The 12,894-nt window shown below is 45.7% G+C and overlaps 2 protein-coding genes across 3 annotated transcripts; one reads left to right on the forward strand and one right to left on the reverse strand.

Moving 5' to 3' along the window:
• Positions 1 to 1,218: 1,218 nt before the first annotated feature.
• si:dkey-225f5.4 lies at positions 1,219 to 7,532 on the reverse strand. The gene is made up of 10 exons (XM_044099705.1): positions 7,425 to 7,532; positions 3,536 to 3,667; positions 3,256 to 3,349; positions 2,844 to 2,967; positions 2,538 to 2,695; positions 2,311 to 2,453; positions 2,063 to 2,240; positions 1,850 to 1,989; positions 1,616 to 1,778; positions 1,219 to 1,392 (listed from the first exon to the last, which is right to left on the reverse strand). Exons 2-10 carry the CDS (start codon positions 3,550 to 3,552, stop codon positions 1,327 to 1,329), a joined length of 1,083 nt encoding a protein of 360 aa, XP_043955640.1. The 5' UTR covers positions 3,553 to 3,667; positions 7,425 to 7,532; the 3' UTR covers positions 1,219 to 1,326.
• LOC122821617 (WAS/WASL-interacting protein family member 2-like) lies at positions 4,337 to 11,621 on the forward strand. 2 transcript variants are annotated; one of them, XM_044099703.1, is made up of 8 exons: positions 4,337 to 4,503; positions 5,022 to 5,101; positions 5,177 to 5,468; positions 7,448 to 7,570; positions 7,966 to 8,601; positions 8,685 to 8,897; positions 9,040 to 9,141; positions 9,876 to 11,621. In XM_044099703.1, exons 2-8 carry the CDS (start codon positions 5,039 to 5,041, stop codon positions 9,914 to 9,916), a joined length of 1,470 nt encoding a protein of 489 aa, XP_043955638.1. In that variant the 5' UTR covers positions 4,337 to 4,503; positions 5,022 to 5,038; the 3' UTR covers positions 9,917 to 11,621. The 2 variants fall into 2 exon arrangements, with proteins under 2 accessions (XP_043955638.1, XP_043955639.1); XM_044099704.1 differs by having other exon boundaries at positions 4,339 to 4,503; positions 5,177 to 5,309.
• Positions 11,622 to 12,894: the final 1,273 nt, after the last annotated feature.

Here is a 12,894-nt window from a genome sequence, read left to right on the forward strand (position 1 = left end):
GGGTGGATGGTTGGGTGGATGGTTGGGTGGATGTTTGGATGGATGTTGGATGGATGGGTGGATGGATGGGTGGATGGATGGTTGGATGGATGGATGTTTGGATGGATGGATGGTTGGGTGGATGGTTGGGTGGATGGATGGGTGGATGGATGGATGGTTTGGTGGATGGATGGATGTTGGATGGATGGGTGGATGGTTGGGTGGATGGTTGCGTGGATGTTTGGATGGATGTTGGATGGATGGATGTTTGGATGGGTGGATGGTTGGGTGGATGGATTGTTGGATGGATGGGTGGATGGTTGGGTGGATGGATTGTTGGATGGATGGGTGGATGGTTGGGTGGATGGATTGTTGGATGGATGGGTGGATGGTCGCTCGCTGCTGTTGGGATAAATCCGACCAATCAGGCGCCAGCTGGCCGGAAGTGGAGCTGAGCTAAACTTTGAGTCAGTTTCCTGCTGAAATCACAGAGTTCGGATTTAAACTGGACTGAAAGGTTCTGGTTCCGGTGTTAACCCAATGCGGAAAGAGATGAGTAGGAAGGGGAAAGTGTCAAACTTTCCGTCAGCAGAGGCAGACCGCCAGATGGTATTTACCTGCAGTTTTTATTTATTTTATCTGGTCAGGTGACTCCATGGCTGCACGCGCTCACCTGATCTGAGTCATCATCATAATTAGATCACGTGTGATTCATGCACATCAGCTACAAGTTCAGACGGGGAGACATGCTACGTCTCAGAGCTGCAGTGGAGGCGAACAGCGGCTCCTGGCGGCGGCTTGCAGAATGACAGCTTCGGTTTGTTTATTAATAAAAACCGTTCCAACCATAAGCGACTTAAACTCAGATTTTATTTCCATTAGGACGTTTTATGGTTTAGTTTTCATTGTATTTGTTTTATTTAGAAAAAAACTAGTGAGTAATTTAATTTAATTTAAAGTACTTTGATTTTATATACTATTTAAAATGTTTGCATTTTACTGAAATATTTAAAAATGATTTCTAAAAATAATTTCTCTAGATTACATAATATTTGTTAATATATACAAATTAATCAATACAGAATATTCATATGTCTAACTATATCTGTCCATAAATGTATTTTTATAACATATGGATCTAAATAAATATAGATAAGTAAATGTAGATGGATTATTTCCCCCCACAAACTTGAACCAGAAGCAGAGAATATTTTCATGTGTGAAAAATGTATCAGTTACTATGGTTACATAATTTATTTTATATCAAAGTAACACAAACAAGAAGAGAAAAGGAAGAAAAAACAGAGACAAACTGGAGGACAAACTGGAGGACAGCTTGTCCCTCCTTCAGATGAGCGGACTGCTGCAGAGGAAAACCAGCCAGTCTGTCAGAGAGAGTTCAGTTTTACGAGGCTGGAAGACAGAAACAGAGAAACCGATCAGATCAATAATCAATAATCTGACTCAGTTTATCCAATAATCTCATCAATAATTTAGAATAATCTGGAATCAGGTGACAAATCTGCTGAAACTGTCTCTAAATGGTTTCACATCTAAACTCTGCAGCCGCTTCTGATTGGACGGCACAGAGACGCTCCTATTGGCTCACAGAGCGGCCAATCAGAGGCTGCGGTACCTTCAGTCCCTCTGTGTCCACCGGCCGTCCGTCCCGCAGCACCGAGCTGAGCCGGGCCGACCCAGCTGCCGGGTAGCCATCCTCCACCTGCAGGTGGCAAACCAGCGCCGCCGACTTCAGGTAGACCAGCAGGCGCTGCGTCGGGCACCAGTCGATGGCGAAGCTGCAACACAACGCCAGACATCAGATACGACACAGCAGGACCACCTGGGCTGGACGGGGGTGTGGCCTCACCTGGTCCTGAGGTGGTGGATCTCGGTCAGCAGTGCCGCCTGGCTCATGTAGCTCTGCAGGACGTCCAACAGGGCGGCGCTCAGCACGTGGCGACGTCCCGACCCGCAGCCCTCCACCTGCCCGGCTAACTCCTCCCCCACCTGGAGACGCAGGTCACCTGGTCACATCGACCAGGTGACCTGCGTCAGCAGCATTTACAGGTCTGAGAGTTACCTGCAGGGTGAATCTGTCGTCATGGCGCCAGCTGACCGCCAGCCTCAGTGGCGGCAGCTCATTGGCTGATGGCTGGGAAGAGAGGTGGGGCCTGATCTCTAGCAGCAGCTCTGATTGGTCGACAGAGATGAGCTGGATCTGCATCACTTCCTGTGTGGCGGTAGCGTGTTCCTGCAGCCTGACAGGAGTAAGAGTTAACGGCCAATCGGAGCCTCTCCTCTCACCGGTCATGTGACCCATCTACTCACATGTCTCTGAGGCACCGCCATGACACCAGCTGATGGCGCGCAGCCTCTGAGTCCGCCCTCAGCTGTTCCAGCTGGCGCTCACATGACTGCAAAGCATTCTGGGCCTTCAGCAGCGACACAGTGAGCTGATCCTGATGCTGCCGCTGCCGGGGAAACGGGGGCGGGGCATGAGAACGATGGACGGAGTAGGGCTGTGTGTTTCTCTACGTGTGTCTGTGTGCGTCCACCTTGATGTGCAGCAGCTGCAGCAGTGCTGTGACTCTGTCTCTCCTGTGCTGGACCTGTTGGACTCGGTCCTGCAGGGATCTGAGCAGCAACTCCGTCTCCTCCATCCCTGACCTGGTCTCCGCCTTCAGAGCCTTCCACCTGCTGCGAGCCCCGCCCTCTGACACACACATACATACACACACGCACACACAGAGGTAAATACACACACACCTGCGCTCTGTCTAAAGCTGCAGCACCTCCTCTTTCATTGATTCCAACATATTTCAGCAAAAGTTCAAAGATACCATCCAGGTAAATGTGTGTACCAGGTGGCGGGGGACAGGGCAGTGTCATCAGTTGCTGGGCAGATTCAAGGCCTTTCAGTAAGAACATCATGGAGTCCAGAACAAACAGCTGACGCCACAGAACCTTCTGGACTCGTCGACTCTCCTATACACACACACACACACAAGTTTGTATTTCTACACATATAAGGGCTTTATAATAACTTCCGTTAAAAAATAAAAATAAACAGCTTTAACACAAACTCAATTTATCAGTCCTCACAAAGTTAGAGATTTTAACACTAAAGGTCTTCAATTATATGTTTGAATTATTCCGTTCCGGGCGGAACAATTTTACAGCACAACTCTAAAAATGCTGATAAAGCGTTAATAGATTTAGGTTCGAAACCACAGACCTCAGAATGAATGATTGGACCAGAGACCAGGTACTGACCGTGAGGAACAGAACCGTCCCTGCTGCCTCGGCACAGTCCGGTTCGGGCTCCCCGCAGGGCTCCAACAGGACCGGGTCACAGCGCTCTAGAACCCTGGCCGACAGAAACAGAGCGTCAGTTTCAGACAAAACCGGACTGGGATAAATAAAAATGTTGTTTTTATTGCGTAAGATCATTTTACAGGTAATACTTATATATCAGGAAGTTATAAGTTCTTAAAATTAAATAACTTTTTAACAACATTCTGAAATATTTTCAAATCTTTCTGAGAAAACTTACCTCCGAACTTTCGCCATTTTTGTTTTCAAATCTCCCCGCTTCTTCTTCTGTTCCTCCTCCTTCTTCTTCTTCTGTTGGAGTTTTAGAGCAGTGGGCAACCAGCGTGGAGGTCTATTACCGCCACCTACTGGTCTGGAGGATAAAGCAACAGATAAACAGTAAATTCTATTTTTAAATTCTGATTTAACTACCAAACTGATCATCATTCGCGGGATGTTTCCCAGTATATTTCTGGGAGTAAAGTTTGTCTTTCTTCGTCTATTTTAATATTCACACTCTTTCAATTCTTTCTTTAAACTTTTCCGTTTATTTTCATTAATAAATATGATTGGATTTTTACTTCCTTTATAAAGTGTGTTTAAACATGTTCCTAACAGTTTTTATTTCTGATTTTTAATAATAGATTTCTTGTTCTTATTATGTTAACTTTCAGTGATTGGTTAAAATCTTGACTTCTTGCATTAATGCGGAAAACATTTCCATAAGACACATGATCTATTTGAAGAACTGAAAAGCTCTCGGAGCCTGCTTTTACAGCAATCTTTGTCTCTTTCGTCCAAGTTAGATTTTATGTCATAAACCAAAACCATTCACATAATAAATAAACGAGAACAGCTGCAGCAATAAAAGTGAAATTGATCAAATTAAAAATCCGACTCAACAAAAAATGACAAATAATAAGAAAAAAAAGCTTTTTATTTAAAAACATATCTAGAAAAAAATACACCAAAAAGCAAAATAAAGAGCATAAATTTTTAAGGCAGTTGAAAAAAACCACAAATAAATATAAAAGCAGCTTCAGTAGCAAGTCACTCAGATCACGTGAGCTCGTGTTGCCTCTGCAGCTCTCAAGCTAGCGGTGGTCTCAATAGCGACCGGACCGAACCGGACCAAGCTTCGGCCTGTTAACACACAGACCCACAGCTGGGAGGATGAGCTAACCGGTGGAGAGGCGTTCAGGCTCTCAGGTAGAAGCAGCCAATCTCACCTGTGTGACGGTGATGCTGCGGTTAGCTTTTAGCAGGGGGAGCTAGCCGCAGAGCTAGCTGCTCTCTGTGATGATGAGAAGCACAGACAGGCTTTGAACCGAAATTTGGATGGTTCTGGTACGGATATCACTAGTTTTTGGTCATTTAAAGTGCTTAACATGAGCTCATCACCGATGCTAACCTAGCTTCATACAGAATCAGGCCTACGTTAGCGTCATGCTAAGTGCAGCTGAAGGAAAACAGAAGGACCAGAAGAAGATCCGATGTGCGTCTGAATCCGTCTGTTTGGGTGTGACTAGACCGTTTCCAGTTTTAAAGAACCGGTTCCACATGGTTCCGGTGCTGAACGAGTCTTTATTTATAATCTTCCATTCATAAAACGGATCTAATAAACAGTGGATCAGGGAGTCATCCCGGATTAACCGGCGCAGATTATTTATTAACATGATGGGTTTGCGGAGGAAAGGTTCTGCTGATGATAAGTTGTTGTCTTCCAGGTGTTATCAGCAGCAGGATGCCCATCCCCCCTCCTCCTCCTCCCCCAGGGGGGCCGCCTCCCCCCCCCACCTTCAGCCAGGTGAGGTTAAACTCCAAACTGCCTCAGAACAGCAGCAGCTCTCATCAAAACACTGACAGCGTCTCCTCCCCTCAGGCCAACACCACCCCTCCAAAGCTGAACAATGAGGAGGTCAAAGGTCGCGGCGCCTTGCTGTCGGATATCTGCAGAGGCACCAAGCTGAAGAAGGTGGCGGTGGTGAATGACCGCAGCGCTCCTCTGCTGGACAGTAAGACTCAAACACCAAAGAGCCAAACACCTCCCACAGAGCACCCGTACATTCGCTTATACCAGTACCTAAGCCAGAGCCAGCCCAAGCAGCAGGGGGCGCTGTCTGAGGAGGCCCAGAAGAAGGCCGGAGGACCGAGCTCCTCTCCGTCCTTCCACAGTAAGACCTCTGTGTTCTGACATGCTTTAGGCCGGCTGCAGGAGGCTGCGCTCAGGGCTAATCAGCCGCTAGCGTCCACAGGGGGAGGGGGAATGTCACATGACCCCAGGGTCACATGACCTCCTTGCAGTCAGCAACAGAAACTGAGGCTGAATGTTGATCAAGACAAAATAAAAGATAGTTACGCTTCGACAGCCAATCACGGCGCTGTAATGTAAAATCAGGGCTGGACTAAAACAATTTTTTATTACGTGAATAAAATCATAAACTACTTGAAAAAAGTAAAGAGATTTCCAGTTCTTTCTTCTTAACACGCTCAGTCGTTTCAGAGTTCTGCTCATAATAATATTTGGATGCTGATTTGATAAAATATGAATTATATTTCATTTTAAATTATTATAATAATAATTATAATATTGTAATATATTATTATTATTATTTCAATTATTTTCCGTGTTGGAACTGACTACTTCATTCCAGGAATATTATGACTTTTTCTCAAAGTATTACAATATCTGAGTTTATTTCACTGTTTGACTGTCCTCCTATTATTATGACTTAATTCTTGAAATATTATGACTGAATTTTTGTTGTATTGTGACGTCTGAGGCCCCTGGATCCAGGATGGGAGGTGTCTCACTGTCTCTCACTCTCACACACACACACACACACACACACACACTCCAAACACACAGCGACCCGTGAAGCGCCCGACACAGTCGTCCATGTTTCCTGTTTGTCTCTCTTTTCTCATCCGATCCATTCCTGTTTCTCTCTATTTTTGACCGACGTGTCTGCTCTTCCTGTTTCTGCTGAGTTTGAGCTCAGGTGTGTGTGTGTGTGTGTGTGTGTGTGTGTGTAGCAGGTGGACAGGTGACAGAGCGGCTGCTTTGCCAGACCTTGCAGCTTCCTGCAGCTGCTGTTAGTTTAAAGTCTGCTTCAGGAAAAGCTTAGTTAGTGTTGCTGTGGGCGTTTCTAAAGCGCCAACACTGATTGGCTACAGAAATATCACAGACTTGTAGAAATCACTTTAAAAAGGAAAGGTTTTGTGTAGTCCTTTTTTAATCTTTCCATCATGTTTTAATGTTATTTCCTGCTTTGATTCTTTCATGCATTTTTGAGAAAGTCTTAAATCTCCATGACAACCATTCAGCATCAAAACGCCTAGGTGGACTTAGCCCCGCCTTTGAGCAAAAGCCCCTCCCCCGCTCAGCTCCTTCAGACTAGCCAGCAGCAATTAGCAAACGAACTGTAACGAACTGCTGAGCTCATTAAAGCAGCTACTGCTCAGAGTAACGCTAAAAAGCTTCAGAAAGAGCAGGAGTTTCTTAAAGAGTAATTTAAGTTCCTTAAATTACAAAGCCAATTTTCTAAGTCATATTTGGTATGTATAGGATTTTTATAGCAACAGAAGGTAATATAGTTACTGGATTATACTATAAAATGGGGCTATGAGTTTAGAGAACACGACACCGCCCCTTTAAGAAGATAATGTTTCAAGGTCAGTTTAAGTGATATTTTTATTTGAATAATAAGGTTTTTAAAAAATATTTCCTGAGTTTCACATAATTTCAGTAAACTTATGTGTATCAACATTCATCCCTCCCTACTTATAAACAGTATTAGTGATTTATATTGATGCTCTTATTTTGAAATCTGCAGCTGTGTGGGGGCGGGGCCTGAGCAGGAGTGGGAGGGGCTCAGAGTTGATCACCAGTTGTTGTATTTTGATTTCTTGTGCTCTCTGATCACCTGTGATGTCACTGATTCTTAACATGTTTCTGACTGTTTGTGCTGGCGATGATGTCATCGGAGCGCCGTGCGAGCGTAAAAACACTTTAATTTACCGTCTCACTCACCACCACCTCATCCCACCTCACCGTCTCCACCCACATCCCGCCTCACACTAACCCATCGTAGAGCACAGCACCCACAACAGGCCCCGCCCCTTCTCACCTGTCTGTGGTTGTGGTCCCCAGAGCCCAGAGGAGGCGGAGCCGCCGCAGGAGCCAATGGCAGCATGCCAGGAAGTAAGTTGAGCTCTGCTCCTCCAATCGGAGGCCTGTTCACGGGCGGAGTCCCCAAGCTGAAGCCAGTCGGAGGTCAGGAGCCGATGAGGAACACTCGGTGGAAGGAAGACCATTCGTCACTAAACAGCTGAAAAGTGTGGCGTGCTTCAAGTTTTAACCCCGGAGTCAGTCCAGCTGCTCGTCAGTCTGGAACATCAAAGTTTAACTCCTGAATTCAAGCCTGGACTTTAATTAGGCCTGTCTAAATTATCCCATAATATCTGTAGTTGTGAGTTCAGAGTGGCTGGTTTTACAGTCCTACAGCATGATGCTGCCACCGCCATGTTTTGTTCAAGATGAAGCTTCAGATCTGACGGGTTTAATGCACGCCACACAGTCAGTTTGTGACAGATTTTCCTTCCATTGAATTTTCAGTGGACTTGCTCCAGGGTGTGAATACTTTATTCAACCCTCTGTTTGTCGCTCAGATTTGTCGTCAGGACGACCTCCCTCCACCCGTTCTGCAGCACCTCGCCCTCCGAGCCATCGCCATGACGACGCAGAGAGTCCCTCCCCTCAGGCGTTGTCACCGACGGAGACGACTCGACCTCAGCGACCTTCGCTCCCCAACCTCTCCTCCTCCCCTGCCTCCCCCGCTTCTCCATCTGCCGGCATGAAGCACTCCTCCTCCGCCCCGCCTCCTCCTCCCCCCCTCGGTCGCCGTGGCAATGCCCCCTCTCCTCCCTCCTCATCCTACAACAGAGAGAAACCCCTTCCACCAACACCTAGCAACACTCCGCCCCTCCCCGCCAAGCCCCCTCCATCTCCTAGCAACAGCAGACGCCCCCCCACCTCTGGTGGAAACTCCGCCCCTTCCAGCTCTACGTTGGCCCCGCCCCCTCCGCCGTACCGCATCAATGGCCCAGCAGGGGGCGGCGAGGCGGCGCCCGAGCTGCCGCAGCGCCACAACTCTTTGAGCAACAAGAGACCCGCCCCCTCACCGGGAGGCCACACCCCTACCAGAGGCCCCGCCCCTCCACCGCCACCGGCGTCGCCCACGCCATCCCAGCAGGGCGCCAGCAGGCCGCCGCCTCCCGTCAGAGAGCCGCCCAGCAGGGGAGCGGGTGAGTGACATCATCATCAGCAGGTGAGTGACGTTTTGCCAACCACAGGACAGCGTTGATTTCCTGAACCAATCTCTCCTCAGCTCCTGCAGCTCCAGCATCAGCGAGGGCGGCCGGCAGAGAAGCCCCGCCTCCTCCGCCCTACAGGACGCACGGTAGCCCCTCCCTCTCTTCTGACCCCCCCTCCAGAGGAAAGCCTCCCCCGCCCCCGTCGCGCACGCCCGCAGCCCCTCCCCCGCCGCCTCCTCCCCTTCGTAACGGACACTCCTCCTCCTCCATCCCTCGCTCCTTCGTTGGTGAGTCTCTTCCTGATTGGTCGGTTGTGACGGCTCCTCTTGTGTTTTCCTGTTTCTCAGAGACTCGGCTGTTTCTGACCCTCCACGTTGTTAGAAATAGCTTGTTAGCAAGTTAAAACGTGACTCGTCTCTCTTCCTGCAGACGACTTCGAGTCCAAGTACTCCTTCCATCCTCTGGACGACTTCCCGCCTCCGGACGAGTACCGACACTTTACCAAGATCTACCCGAGCAGAGCTAGCCGAGGTAGCAGCTTCGCTAACTCTGCCTCCTTGCTAACAGACACATTACCCGCTAGCTGCTAATGTGCTAATAGCAGAACTTGTTTTTCTTTCAGTGCATTAGTCTTAGCTTCTATTAATCACCTGTTGGTTTCACTCTAATTCTATCATTAGCACAACCGATATTTCTGATTAGGTCCTTAGCGTTAGTGAAACTAATGTTTGCAATTAGCTCTTTAGCATTAGATAAGTCATGTTTATGATTAACTCTTTAGAAAAACTAATCCTAATGATTAGCACTTTAGCATTAGCATAACTAATGCTTAGGATTAGTTCTTAAGTGTTTGTGGAAGTCATGTTAATGATAAGCACTTCAGTGTGAGCAAAACAAATGTTTATAAGCTTTTTAACATTAATGGAACTTATTTTTATGATTAGCTCTTTAGAGAAACTTACGTTTAGGATTACTGCTTTAGTGTAACTAATGTTAATGATTAGTTGTTCAGCCTTAGCAAAACTAATTTTTGTGATTAGCTCTTTAGCGAAACTAATGCTTATGATTTGTGCCTTAGGGTTAGTGGAGTCAATGTTTATGATTAGCGTTCTAACTTATCAAACATTAGCTAAATGTTTAGAACTTAGTAAGTTTTAGCAAACTAAGTCTTAACTTGCTATGGTAAGAAGTGTAGCTAGCCCTCCTGGGCACGGCTAACAGTTTGAAGTTGATTCCTGTCTTCTGATTGGCTCTTTCTGTTTCAGTGATGAGGGGAGCTCCGCCTCTTCCTCCTGTCGGCAGGTGAACCTCCAGCTCTTCCCTTCTCCTCCCCCTCACCTGCTTCTTCATCCTGTTTGTCCATCTGCACCTCATCTTCACTTGCAGTTGATTGGCTCAGGAGATGTCCGACAGATCTACCAATCAGAGAGGAGGACTCTGGTTAAAGGAGCGGCGCGTCTTCCTCCACATGTTGGAGTTCTGTTTGCACTTTTTGTTTTGATCAGATGGCCGCAGGAGGCCCGCTGCTGGTTCTGCTAGCCAACTGGGCCGGGTTCTGACGGTTCTGGAGGATGAAGATGAAGTTATTAATGACAGAAAACTAAGCGATTCTTTAATCATCACTGACAGAAACACTAATCAACGATCCTGGTCGGGTTCTAAACTGGGATCAGGTCAAACTCTGTGAAGTATTAAAAACCTGTAACTATTCACCATCATCATCATCATCATCATCATCGCCGACAACGCGTCCAAATGGGCCGGTTCCTAAACAGGTCGCCTCTTTAAGTGCCAACATGGACCAAACCAGGACAAACAGACCTGGTTCATAGTTTCCCATGATTCACTGCAGCTGCACGTTGGGCAACAAAACCATTTGGTTCTGATCGGGTTCTGCAGTTGGTTCTGATCCTGAAATGTGAAAGAAAAGGAAAGTTAAAATTAAAAGATTTTGGAGGAAATTCTGCAGAACCGTCTGTTGGTTCTGAAGGGTTAAGAAGAAGCTGCTCAGTGATGTCACTGGTTGCCATGGTGATTCCCTCCTTTTCTCACAGAAAATTTTAAATCATATCAAAATATTCTTTCTGACCCGGCAGCACCAGAAGCTCCTGCTGGGTTCCCATGGTTCTGGTTCTGCTGCAGGTTCAACAGAACCTCCAGGTCCAGTTTCACCAATCAGATCTGTGATTGGATGAGAAGGTGGCTGGATCCATAAGGTTCTGGATGTTGTACCGGGTCAGTACCGCCATCAACCGGAGCTGAAGCATTCTGGGAAAACTGTCAAAGTTAACCTGGAAAATTGGTCAGAACAGAAACTGGGTCGGGTTAGAGCCAGTTGGACAGATCGGAGTGGTTCTGAATGTTTGTTTCTGTCATTCTGAGAACCCATAAGTTCTGGTTCTGAAGTCGGAATCTCCTAACGTTTGGGAGAAATTAATGAAAGATCTAATTTATTCTGGGGTAAAATGATGGAAAAGGTCCGAAGGCGTTCAGATATCATGTGGATGAGACGAAAGGTTCCAAGTAAAGCCGAAGAGTTCTTCGGACCTCGGCCTGGTTCTGACCAGAACCTGAGCCCAGGAGGAAATCTTTGATTTTACTAATAAAAATATTAAAATGGTAATTTGTGATTTCAGCAGGAATAAAAGTTTAGTTTTGATTTCCATTTCTTCTCCTCAGACTGGACTTTCTCCTGCGGTTCCGGTTCTGTATATATTTGTAATACTGCAGCTTCTGTGTGTTTTGGTCCGGCCATGTTCTTCCCGAACCGCCTGATGTTTCTGCATGCAGAACGTTCTCCTGTCCGGTTCCGCTGGTTCCGGTTCGCCAGCCAGCAGATCTCCGGGTTTCCATGCTGGGTCAGAAATCTCATGATTTGCTGTTTGTGTCAGAATAAACTCGGTGTCGCCCCCTGGCTGCAGAGGACGGTGTCGTCCTGCAGCAGTCCCAGTCCAGCTGCATGCTCTCTAACTGGTCTAACTGGTCTCTGAATAAACTCCAGCAGCTTCTGATCCCTCCGTGTGACTCTGTGACTCTCAGCTAAAGGATTCTAATTAATCCTGAGAATTAAAGTTGTAAAATGAATTTTTCTGGCTACAGATTTATAAACATAATTATTTACTTTGCACACATGTAGAAGTTGTTTTGGTTTGTCTCAATAAACAATGAAGGCTGCATTAATGGTTTAAAAATATTTACATTTGGTGATATTTAATACTCCATTTAATATATAATTAAACCAGATTTTCATTTAAGTCCAAAATATGTAATTTTATAAAATATGTAAGTCCAAATAATTTTCCACATTTCGTTCCATTTCAGCCTCAAACTTCAGTGTTTTTGAACCCCTTCACTCTGTTGCCCCTAAATTAAACCCTAAGTTTTCATCACAGCTAAATTTGTATGAGAGTAGAAATGCTGCCAAGGCCGGCCCAAGGCTGTAAGTCAAGCCCCCACACCACTACCAAGAGCACCAAGCTAACCTGATAAAAATATAAAGAAAAACTATAATAATAATTGTATCTTTGTTTTGTATAACGGTGGTGTGAATAATTTGTACATTTAAGTCATTTATCAAAATTATTTTTTGTTTTGTTTTTTAGCTCACAGCAACAATGGCTAATTTGCAACGTTCGTTAGCGAATGCTATGCTTTGTATGTGAAGCCAGGAGTAATGCAGCACACGAAGCTTCAAATAAAATGGGTCCTTTATTTTTTAAGATGGAAAAGAACACTTTTCTCTCTGAGTTGCAAAGACACAAATGAAAGAATGAGGATCAACATAGGTCGAAAGAAATGACCCGTATTCAATCAATATAAAGCCTCAGTGAAAATGGCGGGCTCACGATGCAGTAACTAGCTTCACATAAAAGCTTAACTTTAACAAAGGGTGAAATAAACAGCAGTGGCACTTCAAAAGGAGGACAAACAAAAACATAACATTAACATACTCTCCTTAGCTTTGTTCACGGAAGATAATTTAGCTTCGACATTAATTACCAAACACTTGGATCCTCTGCTTAAGTGGCCATACTCATCTTTTTCAACAGGTCTTGGCTCAAAAAATGTCCTTCTCTTCCGTTCCACCAGTCAGTGTCACAATGCATAAACATGAGGTTTTTTCCACTTCCGGTAATTCTAGACCTCTTTGCAACAACAGCACCACATGCTGGCAAAAACAAGAATTACAACCATTTGGTGAAATAAATCAAAACATGGTTTACAAAAATTAATTTTTTACATGTACCCATTTTTCACTTGGTTACATATATTTCAGTTTACGAT

This window comes from Gambusia affinis, linkage group LG19 (genome assembly GCF_019740435.1).
Source record: "Gambusia affinis linkage group LG19, SWU_Gaff_1.0, whole genome shotgun sequence".
NCBI lineage: Eukaryota > Metazoa > Chordata > Actinopteri > Cyprinodontiformes > Poeciliidae > Gambusia > Gambusia affinis.